This window comes from Dermacentor variabilis, chromosome 11 (genome assembly GCF_050947875.1).
Source record: "Dermacentor variabilis isolate Ectoservices chromosome 11, ASM5094787v1, whole genome shotgun sequence".
Taxonomy (NCBI): Eukaryota; Metazoa; Arthropoda; class Arachnida; order Ixodida; family Ixodidae; genus Dermacentor; species Dermacentor variabilis.
The window spans coordinates 86,956,182-86,978,605 of NC_134578.1; the positions used below are offsets into that span (position 1 = coordinate 86,956,182).

Genomic DNA, 22,424 nt, shown 5'->3' on the forward strand with positions numbered 1-22,424 from the left:
GAACATTTAAAACGAACTTTACTTACACTAAGAAGGTCAAAAAGCAAGTTAAATATACAGAAAACGTTCAGTTTTTCAGCCCGTAAAAAAGTGGTACTGTCTCTAGGGTAGGTGGGGCCAGTCTGCCCGTCCCGCATTTTTCTAACCCCAGTTTCCATCCCCATCTCCGTGCCCGGGAAACATCACCCAACACCTCGAATCGTCGTCACTGGGTCACTTCGAGGAACCGAGCGTACAGAGCGGATCATTTCTCTCGCGCACAGCTCGAGTCCGCGGGGGGGTCAGTAAAACACAAAGCAGTAAAACTAAGGACGGCTTGCTTCCCTCTTGAAAGTAAAGTTCGGCCGTGCGTTCGCGATGCGCACAGAACAATCCCGGTCTGGTGTCTTTCGTTGTTAGACATCAGCACTATATGACGGTGACAGCAAATGTACAGCTTCTATTGTTGGTCGGAAGAATGTTTTCACCATCCCGCCTTTGGCTGTCTTCAGCTCGACCTTGCGCACCTTTGCATCCGTGCTGCCCAGTCTTGGTGTAATCACTCCGACGACCCAGTCGTTGCTGGTTGCTTCTTTATCCCTGAGTAGAACGACGTCGCCTTCTTTATGGTCTGGTTTTGCTGCTTGCAATTTTCTGCGTTGCTGCAAAGTAGGGACATATGTTATGCGCCAGCGTTTCCAGAATTCGTTAGCCAGATTTTGCACGAGACGCCAATGTCTTTTGTAGAGGTTGCTTGTGCCTAATTTCACAGTTGCTATATATGCGCTAACCTGTTTTGGGGTTAAAAGTGTCGCCGGAGTTATTATTGTGGGATCTTCGGGGTCAGATGAAGTGGGAGTTATGGGCCTGGCTTTATTGACGGCCGCAACTTCTGCCAAAAAGGCTGCAAGAATGTTATGCGTCAGCCGTTGATAACGTTACTGCATGAGCATTGAGTCAAAATGCGGCGTGAAATGCCGATCATCTGCTCCCACGCACAGCCCATATGGGATGCGTGCGGTGAATTCAATATCTATTTGCAGCTGTGCCCACTGAGCAACTTGCCTATTTGTGAGCGATGTATGCCCTCTGCGCTTATTGCAAGTTCTCTGCACGCTCCGATAAAATTGGTCCCGCAGTCCGGGTGAATTAGCTTGATGGCCTCTCGCACTGCTAGAATCTTTAGGAAGGCAATAATGAAACTCGACGTGTTCATTCATTCGATCAGCTCAATGTGCACTGCCCGAATGCTTAAGCAAGTGGATATGGCTGCCGAGTGCTTGCTGTTTGCAACACAACCTCCCGTTCGGCAAGAGGCAATCATCCAGGGACCGAAAACATCAATTCCAACATTCGTGAAAGGAGAATCTGTGCTGATTCGGTCTGCCTGAAGGTCAGCCATCTTCTGGTCATGAAAGAGCCCTCCCTGCTTTTCGCATGAAATGCATGCTTGAAGCACGGATGAGATGCACCTTTTACCTCCGATGATCCAATACCCAGCAGATCGTACGTCTCCTTCTCTGAAGTGCCAGCCCTGGTGTTGCACGAATTCATAGTGGTGGCGCAGGAGAAGCTTCGCCACATGCTGCCGAGCCGGCATTAGGAGAGTGTTTGTTATCGTCCGGAAGGTTTAGTCTGTCCAAGCAGCTGCCGACGCAGATCAAGCCGTTGGCGTCTAAGAATGGGTCAAGCCTTCAAAGCAAGCTTCTCTTGTGAACCTGCTCTCCTCTCTGGATACAGCATATCTCCTCAAAAAATGCGTCCTACTGTACTGTGCGAATGATGATGAGCCTGGCTTTGGAGAGTGCGTCAACGCAAGCTACCTCTTCTTCTGATGCGTTCTTTCCGCGAAGGCCAACCTGGATCACACTTGCCACAGCACGAGTGAGAGGTTTCCAGTTCGAGAACCTTGAAAGCGTTCGGCTCCGAGTCGCTGTCGTTTGTGGGCCTAGTGGGGCGTAAAGGCTGCTGACGGTCGACAGCACCCTTCGCCGCGTATATGCCTGTCCTGAATAGGAGCCCTGAAGACGAAGCTGTCGTTGCCTATGTCCCACAGTAGACCGAGGTTTCGCGTAAGCGACGCGTCTGTGCCAACGTCGAGGTTCATCAGTCCGCGGGCGCGGTCCTCTGGAGAAAATGCATTCAGCACATTCTGCCTATTGGAAGCTGTCTTGTGCAGCTTTATTTTAGCTGTTGCAAGTATTTTCTGCGTTCTTTGCAGCAGACTAATGGCGTCTTCTTCGCCCAGAAGAGGTTTCAGCGTATCATCGAGGTAGAATTATTTTTCTGTTAACTTCCTGGCATCTTCACCAAACCGTGGGGTAGCTTGTTGGGCAGTCCATCGAAGGTCATATGCTGAAACAGCTGGAGATGGGCTATTACCGATAACGTCAACATTCATTCGGCATTCTACGATTTCTCTTGAGATATCATTGCCCCTAAACCAGAGGAGCCTCAGGTAGCTCTGATGGCCCCCCCGAACCATGAAATTGTACAACAATTGCTGGACGTCTGCTGTAACCGCCACTGGTTCTTGCCGGAAGCTTACCAAAATCCCCACAAGGTTGTTCGTCAGGTAAGGGCCAGTCAGGAGAACGTTGTTCAGAGATACCGGTTCGGGCTGAGTGCTGGAGTCGAACACGACTCGGATTTGGCCAGGCTTCTTGGGGGTGGTGATCGCCGAATATGGGCAGATACCAGCGTTTTTCGTCCACGTGAATTGGTGGAGCTTCCTCTACTTGACCCTTGATGAAGAGCTCGTTCATGAAGGTCACGAAACGTTCCTTTGTCTCTGGATTCTTTCGCTCGGTGCGCCGTAGCGAGAGCAGACAAGACGGAGCTTGTTTTCTGTTGTTCGGAAGCCAACTTCTCGGTCCACGAAAAGGGAGAGGGGTGACCGAATTGTTTAATTTGTCTTGGGTGAATTCACTATCCATTATGCTGAGGAATGTCTTGTCTCCCATGGAGAGAGCAGCTCGTGGTCAAGTTATGTTTCGAAAAGATTCGGGGCCAGGGTGCCATTCAGTGCTGCAGCCAATTGTAAATCTTTTGGGACCTTATCCGCAGCGTAGAGAATCGGCATCTCCCTTATAGAGAAATGGCTCGAGCATGGCAGGAAAAGAGATGGTCGCCCCCTGTCCAGCACGTGGGTCTTGAACAGATTGGCGTTGCCCATTTATCACGAACGACCAACGCAAATGTTGCCGACAATGATCCATCCGAGGTGGAGCGTCAGAGCATAAGGGCTATCGTGGGGTCCGCTGATTGTCTGACGAACCTTGTGAGCTCTTAGGATGTCTCGGCCAAGGAGGAGCAGTATTCCAGCCTCCTCACGAGGTGGAATGTGATTTGCTACAGCCTTCAAGTGCGTGTAGGGCCGTGCGGCGTAAGGTCGGGAATTGCTTTGCCTCAATGAGGGGCGGATGAGGGAACTTCGCCTGACACGCTCTGCACGAAGAAGCCATGAGCAACTCTTCCAACCACTTCAGTACGGCCGGATCAAGTGCGGAGTGTGTATTGTGTAGGCGTCCCCTTCACTTTGAAATTGTTGAGAAGTTCTGGCCTAACCAACGAGCAATTACTCTGGTCGTCAAGAATAGCGTACGCTCTGTCTTCTCAGGCTGCGTTTCATGCTACGAGGCAGATTTTAGCACACGACTGCCAGCATTTGCCACTTCAGTACGCCTAGATGTGACTCTCTTTTCTGAGTTATCTGTGGTACTATCATCAGGCCCACTAGCCCTCTACGACTATTGGGTTGGCGATGCTGGGTCAAGCGCTGTGTCATGGTCGGTGCATATGAGGCGTATTACAACTGCCTGGCATTGCCACTGCATGTGGTTCCTAGATGAGCAGCATCGTAGGTAGGTCACTTGCTTCTTTAGGAAAGATAGCCGCCCTTCCAAGGTTTTTTTCACACAAGGCGCGACATCTTGCCAAAGGGTGAGGTTTTTGTGATGTGGGCACCACCTCTTGAAGTCCTTCCATTCTGGCTGCTGTTCGTTAAGACTGGCATCTTGATTAAGCTTGGTAGAAGCAGGATCCACTTCTGTTTTTCTCGCTGACACAGAGGATTTTTGACGGGGGTCTTGGTGGCATTGGCTTCCTTCCTGTGATCGAATTCAGACGAGGCATTTTGTGGCTGCAACATGAAAATCGGGTCGTTCCTCATGCTGGCCTGACCTCTAAAAATTTGCAGAAGAATGATAACTGAGGAAATACAGTGTTGTAATATTTCTTGTATTTTGACCCCTTCGACATCCAATTTTCTAAAAGTCCAGATGGCAACTTCGAGTCGATTTTGTTCGCCCCTCTTACTATATCCAAATAGCCAAGACCGACAGGATACGGGTCAGATTTCGTAGCCTCGAGTTCTAGCAGGAGGTCGCCAAGTTCTTGGAGTCTGGTATTTTCCCGGTAAGATATCTTCGGGAAGTCGCCCAGCCGTTCTGTTTCAGTAATATATCCTCAATTGCCTCAGGTCGCCCGAAGACATCGTCTAGCTGTTTCCAGACGACGTTCAAGCCTGTTGAAAAGTCATCGATGTGCACCAATTTCAACCTACGATCCTCATGTAACGATTCAGGGCCAAGCCATTTGATCAGAAGATCGAGCTCTTCCTGGGCAGAAAGACGTACATCTCCAACTACACCTTTGAGCGATGACTTCCAAGCGCGAAGGTTCTCAGGTCGATCATCAAACTTGTCAAGACCACTTGAAACAAGGTCCTTGCGGCACAGGAATTTAAGGACACCGGCTAGCTGTCAGCTTGAACTGTTGCGTGCCGGGGCGTACACAAGCGGCTGCGAATCAACTCGTATGTGCCTAGGACAACTCGCAGCTCCAGCATGCCTATAACTTGGGTTGTTATGGGCAGCATGGTAGTCAGATGGCCGTTCATCAGCTCAATCACATCGAATTATTCGCAGCTGCGTTGGCCAGTCTCTATCAGGTGATAGAGAAATGTGCGGAATATAACCAACCCTTAAATATAGCATTCACTGATTACGAGAAAGCGTTTGATTTAGTTGAAACATCAGCAGTCATGGAGGTATTACGGAATCAGGGTGTAGACGAGCCGTATGTAAAAATACTGAAAGATATCTATAGCAGCTCCACAGCCACCGTAGTCCTCCACAAAGAAAGTAAGAAAATCCCAATAAAGAAGGGCGTCAGGCAGGGAAATACGATCTCTTCAATGCTATCCACAGCGTGTTTACAGGAGGTATTCAGAGACCTGGATCGGGAAGAATTGGGGATAAGTGTTAATGGAGAACACCTTAGTAACTTGCGATTCGTGATTGATATTGCCTTGTTTAGTAACTCAGGGGACCAATCGCGATGCATGCTCACTGACCCGGAGAGGCAAAGCAGAAGGGTAGGTCTAAAAATTAATCTGCAGAAAACTAAAGTAATGTTTAACAGTCTCAGAAGAGAACAGCAGTTTGCGATAGGCAGCGAGGCACTGGAAGTGGTAAGGGAATACATGTACTTAGGGCAGGTAGTGACCGCGGATCCGGATCATGAGACGGAAATAATCAGAAGAATAAGAATGGCTCGGGTGCGTTTGGCAGGCATTCTCAGATCATGAACAGGAGGTTGCCATTATCCCTCAAGAGAAAAGTGTATAACAGCTGTGTCTTACCAGTACTCACGTACGGGGCAGAAACCTGGAGGCTTACAAAAATGGTTCTACTTAAATTGGGGAAGAGGCAACAAGCTATGGAAACAATAATGATGGGTGTAACGTTAAGGGATAAGACAAGAGCTGATTGGGTGTGGGAACAAACGCGAGTTAAAGACATCTTAGTGGAAATCAAGAAAAAGAAATTGGCATGGGCAGGACATGTAACGAGGAGGGGAGATAACCGATGGTCATTAAGGGTTACGGACTCGATTCCAAGGAAAGGGAAGCGTAACAAGGGGCGGCAGAAAGTTAGGTGGGCGGATTCAATTAAGAAGTTTGCAGGGACAACATGGACACAATTAGTACATGACCGGGGTAGTTGGTGAAGTTTGGGTGAGGCATTTGCCCTGCAGTGGGCGTAACCAGGCTGATGATGTTGATGCTGATAATGAAGTTGCCCCGGCGACGTGTGAGCATTGTTTACCTCGCCGCTAGATTTGCAAACAGTCTCCTCAGGAAACACGAGCGCAGAGTTATGTAGGGCTTCCTGTTCATCTATATAGCTCCTAGTCTGCTGCGTTCGGTCCACAGAAGGGAGCGTGCGCATGCGCTCCCCGCCATCCTGCTCTACGGCTGCCTCGAGCGAATTCGCCTGTGCGTTTGCAGCTGCCGCTTCTTTTTCATGCTGGAAAATATCCGATTCAGCCTCAATCTTGCATTCTCAATGCGCATCGCGGCCTTTCTGCGACAAAACTCTGCTCTGGCCCGGACGGCTTCAGCTTGCGCGCGTACCTGTATGGTGGCTAGGCTGATTGTTGACGAGGTCGATCCTCTTGACCTCGAATAAAGGCTTGAGTGGGTCGATATAGAGTGCAGCGAGGTTATCTCTTGTCAGCGGTCGCGTTCTCGTTCTGTAGCTTCACGTAACTTGTCGCTTACAGTCATATCAAGATTTGCGTCGATTGCTTTCCGAAGCTCTAATTCCTGCTCGGTTTCAGATCTGCTCGTTTTGGCGAGGAAGGTAGCGTATCTGGCGGTCACGTGCACGAAGCTGCGTTGCGGCTCTGTTATTATCGTCCTCTTTTGTACAGGCCACTTTGGTAATAGCTGTGTCCACGTTCTTCGAGGGAGCGTCTATTCTCCGGCACTTCTCATCACGGCTTGTTTGATACGTTTCTTTAGCTTTCATGTAAAACGTATTTGCTCATTGTGATCGCATTCTTGCCGTGCAAGCTTCTTGCTGTGCTGTCATAATTTGAGACGTTTCAGGCGTCAGCTTGTCCTGATCCATTTTGGCGTGCGTGCTTCACAACGTATCTCACCCAAAGCGGACGCATGTCGTGAAGCCTGCTAAGCTGCACGATGAAATTTGAAATGAGCCCACCTTGTCTTGGCCATGTGTGCCGTTCAAATGTTCAAATTCTAGGCGATGCCGTGACCTTGCAGTAGGCGGACGTCATGGTCAAACCGGAGGTTTTGCCGTGTGACGTATTCCACTGCGGCGGATGTTGAATTGTCGGCTGTGAAGCATATAAGGAAATAAAAACTCTAAAAATCGGTTATATATACGGATACCCTATGGGTTGTGAAGGCCTTGATGTCATTCTGTAAGCACAAAAATCCCGTAAAGAATCAACTCTATTCCGTATACATCTAACTAAGATGTGATTATAAGCTGGGTGCCTGGGCATAGGTGCATCGAGGCTAACGTTCTAGCGGACGAGATGGCCACATCAATTGCATCACATGCTGTTAATCCTACTTCTGTTGTCATTTCTACAGATCTGAAACCTTTCAAACGAAAGAAACTGCGAAACCACTGGCAACGCATGTGGGACGCAGAAATAAATAACAAACTGCATGTGATTAAGCCACAGTTAGGTTTTTGCCCTCCGCAACAAAATCACTGCGAACAGATGTCCTATTCTGTCGTCTCGGAATAGGGCACACTTTGGAACCCATTATTTTCTATTTACTGGAAATGAACCTCCAACCTTTGTTTGATGTGATGAAAGGCTGAGCGTCCTCCATATGCTCCTAGACTGTCGGGAAGCCGAAGATGAGAGAGAGAAACCTTTTTCCTATTGCATACTGGTTTACATCCCTCATCACCCGGTTGTTTCTTGGTAAGAAACCATTTTTAACAGCAAGGCGGTCCTCGGTTTAAGTGGTGATATCTTACATGTTATAAGTCCCATAAATTCGTAGAGCATCCTCGTTCCAGAGGATCCCACTGCGATAATTGTTTTGCAATAGCGCATGATTCGAGGTCCTTGTGTTTCAAGGGCTCTGTTACGGCATTAGTTCTTTTTCAAAATTTTATCCTAGGACCTATTTTAACGAATTGTAATTTTTTCTCAATGTACATTTCGTGTCCTTGGCACGCTTCCTAGTCATCGTCATAGTTTTATTACGTGTAGCTATTACGCATTTTACAGTCACCATTTTTTAGGGCTCTTTACAACCCAGTCACATTCATTGCTCATAGTTTATCGCTTCACTTTGTGTTCATTATGACTGGCCTGGCGCTCTTTGGTCGTACTTGGCCATTGCGCCGCAATACACTTTATGCATAATCGTCTTTTTTGTCAGACAACGGAGACGCCGCTAGTCGACTCAGAACCTCTAGGCTCATCTTAGCGAGGACGATTTACGCAACCCAAGGGCTACAGGAATCTTGAAAGACGTCTTTCACTTGTATGTTGTCGACCTTCTGATCGATGATCGTGCGATTCAGCAGGAGGTCGGCCAGCAAGAGGAGAAACGAAGCGCTCGGCGGTAGCGCAGTCAACAGTTACACCTCACTGTTTGAGGAAATCGAAGCAAAGAAATAGATTGTGAGAGAATTTAGCGAGAATTGCATGTTCGGCTCGATATATGTCATGGGAGAAATAGACGTTCGCGGTGCACACTCCTTTATGTCGGAGCAACTCTGCGCTCGCAACACAAAATGCATGAGCTCTATAGCAGCGAAGCATCAGTTTTCGGCCTAGCCGGGTTTCGAACTTCAGACTAATAACGGAGGCACTACCTTTATCGACTAAAGCCAACCTAGTAACACTGTCCACTCGACCACGAAAATTATAATCACACATGGTACCTGGCGATGCCATAGGGGCGGGTAGCTGAAGATAACTGACGAGATCACGTGTATTGGTTCTGCCTCCTAGTTTTGAGGCAGCGGTGGTGTGGGACCTCGTCGCGCCGACGGGGACCAGCACACGCCTGAAGGCAGCGGCCTCAAGCTCCGCACAGAAGCTGGTGAGCCACACGGTAACTCCAATGATGAAATACGGTCCCAATACGGTCCCAATGATGAAATATGGGTCTGGAACAGTCGTCAAAACGAGCTATACCACTACACTGTCCAAATGAAAGGCTTATCCTTTCGCAGCAATAAACGCAGAGGGTATGCAGCATCGGCAGATTTGTGCACCAAACGTCGGAAGAGCAGAGACGCGAGAAACTTCTCAGCTCGCGATGTGAGGGCGGCTTTTAAAATCGCTAACTGCAGTGACCTTTTGGGGATGTAGTCACCCATCGTGCTTTTTCACTGTACGTCAAAAAAACTAGCGCCTTTCTTTGGGCAAAGTGATGTTTTCTGGGATCAGTATAAGGTCAGCGTGTTGTACGCACGCCAAAAGAACACCAAGTCAATGTTTGTGCTCCTGAAATGTGCGGCCAAAGATGACGACGTCGTCAAGGTATCAAAAACGGATCTCCCATTTCAGGCGGACGGCACCATTCAGCCGTTATGTCCCTTCCCTGAAGGACGGCCCGGAGACTCCTGGGTGGGCGGCCTCCAAGGTCATGGTGGACAATGAAGCTGAGCTTACTAGGAAAGCCCAACGTGCAAGAAGCGCGAATCCCGACGATACAAACCCAAAGAAAAGAGTGCAAGCAGAACCAACCTACCGAGGAGAATCCCTGAACGTTTCAAAGGACGAATACGATACTACGGGGCCAGGCAAGAGTCAGTAAGTAATTTCTTCAACTTGAATCCTCTTGACACACAGCATAAAAACACCAACAATATGGCTACACAAATAATACGCTGGAACGTTAGAGTTCTTATCGACAACCTTAATGACATCAAAGAACACTTACACAAATATAACCCAAAGCTCCTGTGTGTTCAGGAGACTCACCTTAAATGTACGCAAACAAACTTTCTCCATCAGTACACCATCTACCGTAAAGACCGCAACGAGGCGAATACCTCCTCTGGCGGTGCAGCGATAGTTGTGGACATATCCGTAGCTCATCATCATATCGCCTTTCAGGCGCCCCTTCAGGCAGGGTTAATTCGGGCAATTCTTCTAAGTAAATTGATCACTGTATATTGCATATATATATATATATATATATATATATATATATATATATATATATATATATATATATATATATATATATAATATGTGCAACATACAGTGTTGCATATATATACATACCCCTAATTATCAGCTCGGAAAAAGCGATTTTTATAATCTGATTCTATAACCTATAACCTACGAGCTTCCAGATTCCTACATACTGGTGGGTGATTTTAATGCCTACATTAGTTGCAATTCGGCAGCAGTGCATCTTGACCACACAAATAAATATCTATCTGCTTTGCAGTTGATCACTTTTGTCGCTGGATTTGCCGCCCGTGGAACAGCGGTGTGACGCCTACAAGATTGCGGAGATACATCGCCCTGACCTTGTATCGCTTATGCGACACCTACGTGGTTCCCTTGGCGCCTTCTCTACCACAACAGGGCAGCAGGACAGCACGGCTGGCTTAAGGAGCGGCGGATCGACGACCTGGCTTGCAGTTTGGCAGCACTGTATCTTGAGCACACAACTAAATATATATCTGCTTTGCAGCTCGTCACTTTTGTCGCAGGATTTGCCGCCCGTGGAACAGCGGTGTGACGCCTACAAGATTGCGGAGATACAGCGCTCTGGCCTTGTATCGCTTATGCGACACCTACGTGGTTCCCTTGGCGCCTTTTCTACCACAAGAGGGCAGCAGGACAGCACGGCTGGCTTAAAGAGCGGCGGATCGACGACCAGGCTTGCAGTTTGGCAGCACTGTATCTGGAGCACACAACTAATTATCTTTCTGCTTTGCAGCTGATCGCTTTCGTCGCTCGATTTGCCGCACGTCGAACAGTGGTGTGACGCCTACAAGATTGCAGAGCTACATCGGCTTGGCGTTGTATCGCTTATGCGGCACCTACGTGGTTCCTTTGGCGCCTAAAACAAGGTACTTAAACCTAAAACAAGGTAACCTAAAGTGCAAAATACTTAGCTGACGCGAAAACTAGAGGAGCTTAAAACATACCAGCCTTCCAACAACTTAGAAATCAAGGGTGTTCCTCTTGAGGCTGAGCCAAAACGATTATAAAGAAGATTGGCGAACTTGTAGCGGAGGAAGTGCAAGATTCTGATATTGACGCATGCCATACAGTACCGACAGTGAAACATAACGAAAAAAACATTTTCGATTTGTGCGTCGCATCAAAAGGAACGGGTTTCTTCCTAAATCACAAAAGGAAAAAAAAAATACCAGAATGCTTGGCTTTGATGGGAATAGTGCTATATTCTTTATTTAGCATTTGACAAGACAAGGTTACCAAGTGCTGCGAAACAAAGAAAGAATGAGCGTGGTTGGAAATATGCCTGGACCACTGGAGGGAAAGTAATGGCAAGTCGCAATGAAACATTTCCTATTCGGGATATTTTCAGCACTGGTGATATCAGCGAAATATAACCTAATCTTTAGCTTTATTTCGTGAGAATAACTTTTATTGGGTTTAAGTCCAGATATGGCTTTGGTCGATAAATCTTTATCATGATTACGTTTCATTTTCAAATATATGTGCGGGTTTAAAAAAACATTTTAATCTTTCATTTAAACACCCGAAGCATAAAAATTAGGCAAGATAAAATTGAATTGCTCAAACATACCAACGCTAACCCGGATGCCCTTCTTTTTACTGAGAGATGGTTATCTGATAAGGACTACCACATACGGCTAAAAAATTACAGGCACCACGTACTAAACCGTACCTACGCAAGAGGCGGCGGCCTAGCAGCATGTGTACAAAATGATCTAAACTCGGAAAAATTGCAGATTTCTCCCGAATTAATCACAACTTTGAGTGCTTCCCTATTCGCCTTCAAGCTGGACCGTTTTCAGTATGTACAGACCGCCCTGTGGTAACAAAAAAGAATTCTTTTCCTTTAAGGATAAGCTGCTAGCTTATCTCAGTGGCACCGGCAAAATGTTTGCCATACTAGGAGATTTGAACATAGATATGATGGCTGAACGTACAATAACACGAGAATATAATCATCTGCTATACTCTTACGCAAGCTCGAATATTATAACTTTACCAACACGTGCAACAGCACACAGCCAAGCCTTATTAGGTGTCTGTATCGCTAATGTAGATGTTTCGTCTGTGACTGCTGGTGTCATGTCCTCTGATATAAGTGATCATCTTCCAATCTTCTGTTCTCTGCCTTGCTCGCAGAAATAGAAGCAAAATGCGCCTGCATATTCTTACCACCTCGCCGATACAACGACGCTAGCCTATTTTCGCTCTCTTATTCGTAAAAATAATTGAAATTCTGAACTAATTGAAAGAGACCCAAATAAGGCATACAACTCATTTTTCGATAAAATAATCGCTTGCTGCGACGTAGCCTTGCCACAACATAGTGCTACAAAGCGACCCAAGAAAATTAGAAAGCGTTGGATAGATTTAGTGTTTCTTACAAAAATCAAAAATCAAAACAAGATGTACCATACATTTCTTAAAACACCAGACATGAATCAATGCACCAAATTCAAGGAGCATCGAAACCAAGTAAATTCAGAATTAAAAGCAAAAGAAAAATATTATGAGAACGTGCTTTCGCGCATATATACGAATCCAAGAAAAGTTTGACAGGAAATTAGGAAGATATCTGGAGGAAAGGCTAGCCCTCAAGACCAACGAATAGTTTCGGTTAGCGGTACTCTTGCCGGTGAAGAAGCCGTCTCTATGATAAACACTCACTTTGTTCAATGTTGGAGCAACATTTCTGCAGCAGATCCAGAAGAGATAGGGCAACTGTTGTGAAACTGACAGTGCAAAATACTTTAATGCTATTTCCGGCACCAGGAAGGAAATAGACAGCGTGATAAACAACTTTAGTCAAACAGTGCTGCAGGTCTGAATAAGGTTTTATTATTAATAGACAAGATATATTACAAGGCAATAATATACAGGAGGGGGTCCCCAGGTCAAACACTGTAGTGGGACTTCATTCGACGGTATCATGGCATCCCCTATCAAATTTGTCTTTCATCATCTCTAATGTGTTGGCTCACATTATTAGTAAAATGTTTGAGTCCGGAATTTTTCCTAGCAAACGGAAAATAGGCAGAGTTTGCCCGGTTCATAAAGGTGGTGCTGACCATAGTGTGAACAATTTCCCACCTACAGCATTACTACCTCTTTTATCAAAACTTTTTGAAACTGTTCTAAACGCTTGACTAGAGGGTTTCTTAAGGAAATATGGTATTATTATTACGGCACAATATAGATTTTAAATAAATCATGTGAGGATGTGCTCCTAAATATAAAACATCAAATACTGCAAAATGTGGAAAACCGTTTATACACAGTAGGCTTATTTCTGGACCTGCGTAAGGCGTTGGACAGTATAAATCATCATATACTTGTGTGCAAACTTGATGACTACGGTATAAGTGGTGCAGCATAAGATTTAATTAGGAGTTACTTAACGAATCGTTACTCGTTTGTTTCATATAATCAGGCGACTCCCTCTCTTCTGAAAATACAGACTGGAATTCCACAGGCATCCATACTTTGTCCTGTTATATTTATACTTTATATTAATGACCTTCCTAACGTTTCTTCCTCACCTAATATCATCATGTACGCAGATGATACTAATATTTTATTTGTTACATCTTTCTTGCAATGCTTAGGAAAATAAATAAATAATTATTTAAATTTATTATCTGAATGGCTGTTCATCAACAAACTAAAATTGAATGTCAACAAAACCAAATATATAATATTTAAACCAATAAATTAGCCATTGTCTGTTACTATAACTGTTCTCTTTGCAGCAGAGAGGCTAGAAGAAGAAAAAACTCAAAAGTTTTCGGGGCTATGGTTTCAAGAGAACTTCTCCTCAGACAATCATGCCAATAAGTGAGCAATGATCTTAGCAGGGTAGTGGGCTGTATGTATAAAATAGGTGATCTAATACCATTAAGGCTAAACAAAGCAATATACTACGCCCTTTTTTACTCGAAGCAAACTTATTGTGTCTTGATTGGGGAACAACTACAGCAAAAAACCATGAGAAGTTATAAGCTTGCTAAAACGAGTACGCATTTTTGAAAACTATGGCAGGCCGCGTCACTTACCCACACACGATATCTTTCACAAACCCTTGCTGATCCGAGCAAATAAAGTTTTTATTATAAATTACTCTTACCTATAATATAACACAGGCTCGGTGTTGTCCGCACACCCAATTCACTTCGATACCCATTACGTAATCAAATCAGATAAATACCATTTACGTATACTAGCTACGGATGTCAGGATATAAACTTTCAAATACAAAGGCTACTAAACATCGTTTAGCAAAAAACTGATTTTTGTGCACCTCATTTTCAGCAATGTATAAAAAACCGTGTCATACATAATCAAAGTACTTATATATAACATGCTATTTCACTAAAATTATCTGATGCACTATATACGTATCTGCGCATTGATGCGAATGTACAAACAAAAATTGAAGCATAAATGTCTTTTGACATAATCATTGAATAATTTACAAATTATCTTCTTTATTTGTATTTTTCTACATCGTAATTACTCGTTCTTGTTATATTTGTACATTTAATGTTATCTTATTTGTACATTGAATGTTTGTACAGTGAATGTTATAGTGTACAATGAATAATCATGTAAACCGAACGTGCTGAGGAGCAAGAGCCCCTTGTCAGGCCACGTGGCCTTTAGTTCTTGTTGCCTCTTTCTGTAATGAAGGAAAAAATAAACTTCAAGCTTCAAACAACACCATGTGGGCAGACTCGCGATGTGACGCGAGAGGACGTTTCATTGAAAATTTTCTTGTGAACTCTGGTGCGCGGCTCTTCAGCAAGGAGCCAACACATTAAATATTCATCATAATTCATATTCATGATTAGCCTGGCGATTAGCTCAGCTTCAATTTTGTCGGACTTGCAATGATATGCAATCAACAATCCTTATGGAAGTGAGCCCTTCCCTGTAAGGTTAAATACCGTACGCCAACACGAATGCCCCCCCCCCCACACATAATCTCCGGTGGAAACTAGCCTCCGCCGAATGGAGTAATGTTGAGGAATCGACTTACTTATAACGACACGTTATCACCGATTTTAGCATAGATGAAGCAGTAGCGTATTTTACTCATTTTATACTCGGCGCAGCACAAAAATTTATTCCACAAACACAGTGACTCTCATGCAAAACACGGGTCCTTGTTGGAATGAACATGGGAGACTGGCACGAAAGAAACAAAAAAAAGCGTGGGGTTTGCAAGAAGGGCTATTTGGGAGAGGTTTCTCTCGGGCATCACTTCCTACACCCAGGAGTTCAAAGCATGGAACGGCGTATGAAAGCTAAAGAGGCAACAAATCCACCCTTTGCCCTTAGTGCACGCCCAAGGGACTACCTTGGAAGAATAGCACAACGCTCTGGGCGAACACTTCGAGCTGTATCAAGCTGCACGCATTACACAATGTCATTCCTCAAGTAGAAACAATTAGCTGAACTTAAAGCACTGGGTCATAGATGGCGTCCGGATAAACCATACAACCCTAATTTTAATATTGCCGAGCTTAAAGCTGCATTGAGCACATGTAGCAGCTCTGCACCGGCAGCTGATATAATCATGCATGACATGATTCGAAAACATTCGCAAGGAGACACACATGACATTGCTGGCAATTTGAAACTACACTTGGGTTGCCGGATACTTGCCATCCTCGTGGAACAACGCTATTGTTATTCCCGTCTTGAAGCTGGGTAAATACCATTCCTTGGCGGCCAGTTATCGCTCGCTAGCTCGTACGAGTTGTCTGTGTTAGTTGTTTCAAAAGATGATTAATTGTAGACTAATACAATTCCTTGAACCGAACAACATGATTGATTCCCATTAATGTGGCTTCAGAGACAGGTGGTCCACGACTGATTATTTTTTGCGTGCTGAAGGAAATATCCCAGATGCGTTTGCACATAAACAGTTCATCTTATTGATATTCCTCGATATGGAGAAGGCGTATGACATGACTTGCGAATACCGGATCTTGCGAGACTTGTCGGGAATGGGTATTCGTGGAAATATGTTGAACATACAAGAAAGCTCTTTGTCCAAACACACTTTCCGCGTGAAAATCGGCAATGTATTGTCGCAACCTTTTATACAAGAAATTGGTGTACACCAAGTAGGGGTGCTTGGCTGCGCGGTGTTTATTGTGATGCGCACGCTACGTGCATAATTACCGCCAGCCATTTTTTTTCTGTTTACGCACATGACATACAAGTACGTTTCAAATTCTGCAACCTTGCAGTCTGTGAGGCAAGTAGAACCAGGTTTGAACAAAGTGTCCGAATGGGCTGACGAAAACGGATTTAAAGTGAACCCCAACAAAAGTCCTTGTGTGCTTTTCACTAGAAACAAAGGGCTCATTGCAGATCCCAATATAGAAATGTATGGTCAGCAAATAGCTGTGAACAAAGATCACAAGTTCTTAGGCATTTTAGTTGACTCTAAAATAACTTTTAGTGTACCCATAAGCTATCTCGAGCTGAAGTGCTTAAACACAATGAACTTACTGAAAGTTTTATCCCACACAACATGGGGCAGCGATAGGAAGTGCTCAATGAACATTTACAAGATCCTGATTCGATCACGATTGCACTGTGGTGCTTTGATCTCCCATTCTGCCGCCCCGAGTACCCTAAAATGCTAGATCCGGTCCACCAACTAGGCTTCCGAGTGGCCACTGGCCCTTTCATAACAAGTCCCATTGAGAGTCTTTATGCAGAATTAAATGAATGATCACTACATCTGCAGAGAACGTGCATCAGCCAACCACATTTTCTGAAAGTTGACTCTAATCATCAACATGCGTGTTTTAATACCGTTAACGATATGACATATGCTAAACTCTATCGTAATGGTCCCCCTGTAAGACAACCCTTTTCACTGCGTGTGAGGGAGCTCAGGGATGAAATGGATGTCCCACTCCTCAAACATTGCCCAATGCCTCCAGCTAGGCTGCTACCTACTTGGGAGTGGCAGCTGATACAATGTGATATATCTTTCCTGCAAGTTACAATGCATGCGAGAGATAGTAAAATCCAGATGCATTTCCTAGAAATCCTGTACAAGCACTCCTACACGGAGTTCTACACATATGCATCGAAGTCACATGACGGGGCGTCCTATGTAACTGTCGGACCATCCTTCTCAGAAACTGTTGTACTGCATCCGAAAACAAATATCTTTACGGCTGAAGGCTACGCACTATTGTCGGCTGTGAAGTATATAAGGAAATAAAAACTCTGAAAATCGGTGATATATACGGATACCCTATGGGTTGTGAAGGCATTGATGTCATTCTGTAAGCACAAAAATCCAGTAAAGAATCAACTTTATTCCGTATACATCTAACTAAGATGTGATTATAAGCTGGGTGCCTGGCCATAGGTGCATCGAGGCTAACGTTCTAGCGGACCAGATGGCCACATCAATTGCATCACATGCTGTTAATCCTACTTCTGTTGTCATTTCCACAGATCTGAAACCTTTCAAACGAAAGAAACTGCGAAACCACTGGCAACGCATGTGGGACGCAGAAATAAATAACAAACTGCATGTGATTAAGCCACAGTTAGGTTTTTGCCCTCCGCAACAAAATCACTGCGAACAGATGTCCTATTCTGTCGTCTCGGAATAGGGCACACTTTGGAACCCATTATTTTCTATTTACTCGAAATGAACCTCCAACCTTTGTTTGATGTGATGAAAGGCTGAGCGTCCTCCATATGCTCCTAGACTGTCGGGAAGCCGAAGCTGAGAGAGAGAAACATTTTCCTATTGCATACTGGTTTACATCGCTCATCACCCGGTTGTTTCTTGGTAAGAAACCGCTTTTTAACAGCAAGGCGGTCCTCGGTTTAAGTGGTGATATCTTACATGTTATAAGTCCCATAAATTCGTAGAGCATCCTCGTTCCAGAGGATCCCACTGCGATAATTGTTTTGCAATAGCGCATGATTCGAGGTCCTTGTGTTTCAAGGGCTCTGTTACGGCATTAGTTCTTTTTCAAAATTTTATCCTAGGACCTATTTTAACGAATTGTAATTTTTTCTCAATGTACATTTCGTGTCCTTGGCACGCTTCCTAGTCATCGTCATAGTTTTATTACGTGTAGCTATTACGCATTTTACAGTCACCATCTTTTAGGGCTCTTTACAACCCAGTCACATTCATTGCTCATAGTTTATCGCTTCACTTTGTGCTCATTATCACTGGCCTGGCGCTCTTTGGTCGTACTTGGCCATTGCGCCGCAATACACTTTATGCATAATCGTCTTTTTCGTCAGACAACGGATACGCCGGTAGTCGACTCAGAACCTCTAGGCTAATCTTAGCGAAGACGATTTACGCAACCCAAGGGCTACAGGAATCTTGAAAGACGTCTTTCACTTGCATGTTGTCGACCTTCTGATGGATGATCGTGCGATTCAGCAGGAGGTCGGCCAGCAAGAGGAGAAACGAAGCGCTCGGCGGTAGCGCAGTCAACAGTTACACCTCACTGTTTGAGGAAATCGAAGCAAAGAAATAGATTGTGAGAGAATTTAGCGAGAATTGCATGTTCGGCTCGATATATGTCATGGGAGAAATAGACGTTCGCGGTGCACACTCCTTTATGTCGGAGCAACTCTGCGCTCGCAACACAAAATGCATGAGCTCTATAGCAGCGAAGCATCAGTTTTCGGCCTAGCCGGGTTTCGAACTTCAGACTAATAACGGAGGCACTACCTTTATCGACTAAAGCCAACCTAGTAACACTGTCCACTCGACCACGAAAATTATAATCACACATGGTACCTGGCGATGCCATAGGGGCGGGTAGCTGAAGATAACTGACGAGATCACGTGTATTGGTTCTGCCTCCTAGTTTTGAGGCAGCGGTGGTGTGGGACCTCGTCGCGCCGACGGGGACCAGCACACGCCTGAAGGCAGCGGCCTCAAGCTCCGCACAGAAGCTGGTGAGCCACACGGTAACTCCAATGATGAAATACGGTCCCAATACGGTCCCAATGATGAAATATGGGTCTGGAACAGTCGTCAAAACGAGCTATACCACTACACTGTCCAAGTGAAAGGCTTATCCTTGCGCAGCAATAAACGCAGAGGGTATGCAGCATCGGCAGATTTGTGCACCAAACGTCGGAAGAGCAAAGACGCGAGAAACTTCTCAGCTCGCGATGTGAGGGCGGCTATTAAAATCGCTAACTGCAGTGACCTTTTGGGGATGTAGTCACCCATCGTGCTTTTTCACTGTACGTCAAAAAAACTAGCGCCTTTCTTTGGGCAAAGTGATGTTTTCTGGGATCAGTATAAGGTCAGCGTGTTGTACGCACGCCAAAAGAACACCAAGTCAATGTTTGTGCTCCTGAAATGTGCGGCCAAAGATGACGACGTCGTCAAGGTATCAAAAACGGATCTCCCATTTCAGGCGGACGGCACCATTCAGCCGTTATGTCCCTTCCCTGAAGGACGGCCCGGAGACTCCTGGGTGGGCGGCCTCCAAGGCCATGGTGGACAATGAAGCTGAGCTCACTAGGAAAGCCCAACGTGAAAGAAGCGCGAGTCCCGACGATGCAAACCCAAAGAAAAGAGTGGAAGCAGAACCAACCTACCGAGGAGAATCCCTGAACGTTTCAAAGGACGAATACGATACTACGGGGCCAGGCAAGAGTCAGTAAGTAATTTCTTCAACTTGAATCCTCTTGACACACAGCATAAAAACACCAACAATATGGCTACACAAATAATACGCTGGAACGTTAGAGGTCTTATCGACAACCTTAATGACATCAAAGAACACTTACACAAATATAACCCAAAGCTCCTGTGTGTTCAGGAGACTCACCTTAAATGTACGCAAACAAACTTTCTCCATCAGTACACCATCTACCGTAAAGACCGCAACGAGGCGAATACCTCCTCTGGCGGTGCAGCGATAGTTGTGGACATATCCGTAGCTCATCATCATATCGCCTTTCTGGCGCCCCTTCAGGCAGCGTTAATTCGGGCAATTCTTCTAAGTAAATTGATCACTGTATATTGCACATATATATATATATATATATATATATATATATATATATATATATATATATATATATATATATATATATATTATGTGCAACCAACAGTGTTGCATACATATACATACCCCTAATTATCAGCTCGGAAAAAGCGATTTTTATAATCTGATTCTATAACCTATAACCTCCGAGCTTCCAGATTCCTACATACTGGTGGGCGATTTTAATGCCTACATTAGTTGCAATTCGGCAGCAGTGCATCTTGACCACACAAATAAATATCTATCTGCTTTGCAGTTGATCACTTTTGTCGCTGGATTTGCCGCCCGTGGAACAGCGGTGTGACGCCAACAAGATGGCGGAGATACATCGCCCTGACCTTGTATCGCTTATGCGACACCTACGTGGTTCCCTTGGCGCCTTCTCTACCACAACAGGGCAGCAGGACAGCACGGCTGGCTTAAAGAGCGGCGGATCGACGACCTGGCTTGCAGTTTGGCAGCACTGCATCTTGAGCACACAACTAAATATATATCTGCTTTGCAGCTCGTCACTTTTGTCGCAGGATTTGCCGCCCGTGGAACAGCGGTGTGACGCCTACAAGATTGCGGAGATACAGCGCTCTGGCCTTGTATCGCTTATGCGACACCTACGTGGTTCCCTTGGCGCCTTTTCTACCACAAGAGGGCAGCAGGACAGCACGGCTGGCTTAAAGAGCGGCGGATCGAATACCAGGCTTGCAGTTTGGCAGCACTGTATCTGGAGCACACAACTAATGATCTTTCTGCTTTGCAGCTGATCGCTTTCGTCGCTCGATTTGCCGCACGTGGAACAGTGGTGCGACGCCTACAAGATTGCAGAGCTACATCGCCTTGGCGTTGTATCGCTTATGCGGCACCTACGTGGTTCCTTTGGCGCCTTCTCTACCACAAGGGGGCAGCAGTACGGCACGGCTGGCTTAAAGAGCGGCGGATCGACGACCAGGCTTGCAGTTCGGCAGCAGTGAATCTGGAGCACTCGACTAAATATCTATCTGCTTTACAAGTGAGCGCACACATTTTCGATTTCCTTCCGCTCAAATTTATGCACTGCTTCCGCACTACACGAAACTGCAACTGAAACAGTCTAGACTTTACAAGCGTGAAATTGTGCCATAGTCCAGAAACCTCATGTCAAAGAAGCTGTGGACGAATTGCGTGTTGGAATAATTGATGAACTTGGAGAGATAAAAAAAGTCCAGAAGAGCTAAAAGAACTGAGACAGGAAATTAAGGACTTTGGAGCATTGAAAGAAGTAATCCAGGCGATCGGAAGCGAAAACAAGGTACTTAAAGTGCAAAATACTTAGCTGACGCGAAAACTAGAGGAGCTTAAAACATACCAGCCTTCCAACAACTTAGAAATCAAGGGTGTTCCTCTTGATGCTGAGCCAAAACGATTATAAAGAAGATTGGCGAACTTGTAGCGGAGGAAGTGCAAGATTCTGATATTGACGCATGCCATACAGTACCGACAGCGAAACATAACGAAAAAAACATATTCGATTTGTGCGTCGCATAAAAAGGAACGGGTTTCTTCCTAAATCACAAAAGGAAAAAAAAGAATACCAGAATGCTTGGCTTTGATGGGAATAGTGCTATATTCTTTATTTAGCATTTGACAAGACAAGGTTACCAAGTGCTGCGAAACAAAGAAAGAATGAGCGTGGTTGGAAATATGCCTGGACCACTGGAGGGAAAGTAATGGCAAGTCGCAATGAAACATTTCCTATTCGGGATATTTTCAGCACTGGTGATATCAGCGAAATATAACCTAATATTTAGCTTTATTTCGTGAGAATAACTTTTATTGGGTTTAAGTCCAGATATGGCTTTGGTCGATAAATCTTTATCATGATTACGTTTCATTTTCAAATATATGTGCGGGATTAAAAAAACATTTTAATCTTTCATTTAAACACCCGAAGCATAAAAATTAGGCAAGATAAAATTGAATTGCTCAAACATACCAACGCTAACCCGGATGCCCTTCTTTTTACTGAGACATGGTTATCTGATAAGGACTACCACATACGGCTAAAAAATTACAGGCACCACGTACTAAACCGTACCTACGCAAGAGGCGGCGGCCTAGCAGCATGTGTACAAAATGATCTAAACTCGGAAAAATTGCTGATTTCTCCCGAATTAATCACAACTTTGAATGCTTCCCTATTCGCCTTCTAGCTGGACCGTTTTCAGTATGTACAGACCGCCCTGTGGCAACAAAAAAGAATTCTTTACCTTTAAGGATAAGCTGCTAGCTTATCTCAGTGGCACCGGCAAAATGTTTGCCTTACTAGGAGATTTGAACATAGATATGATGTCTGAACGTACAATAACACGAGAATATAATCATCTGCTA

At 45.1% G+C, this 22,424-nt stretch overlaps 1 protein-coding gene across 1 annotated transcript in view; it reads left to right on the top strand.

Annotated features, from left to right (window-relative positions):
- The window catches only part of LOC142563367 (uncharacterized), a 47,197-nt gene that overhangs the window by 17,043 nt on the left and 7,730 nt on the right, over positions 1-22,424 (top strand). The window contains exons 2-3 of the mRNA XM_075673927.1: positions 9,337-9,582; positions 19,428-19,673. Of these exons, the coding sequence (XP_075530042.1) occupies positions 9,416-9,582; positions 19,428-19,673 (413 nt within the window). The 5' untranslated portion in view covers positions 9,337-9,415. The remainder of the gene's footprint in view (positions 1-9,336; positions 9,583-19,427; positions 19,674-22,424) is intronic.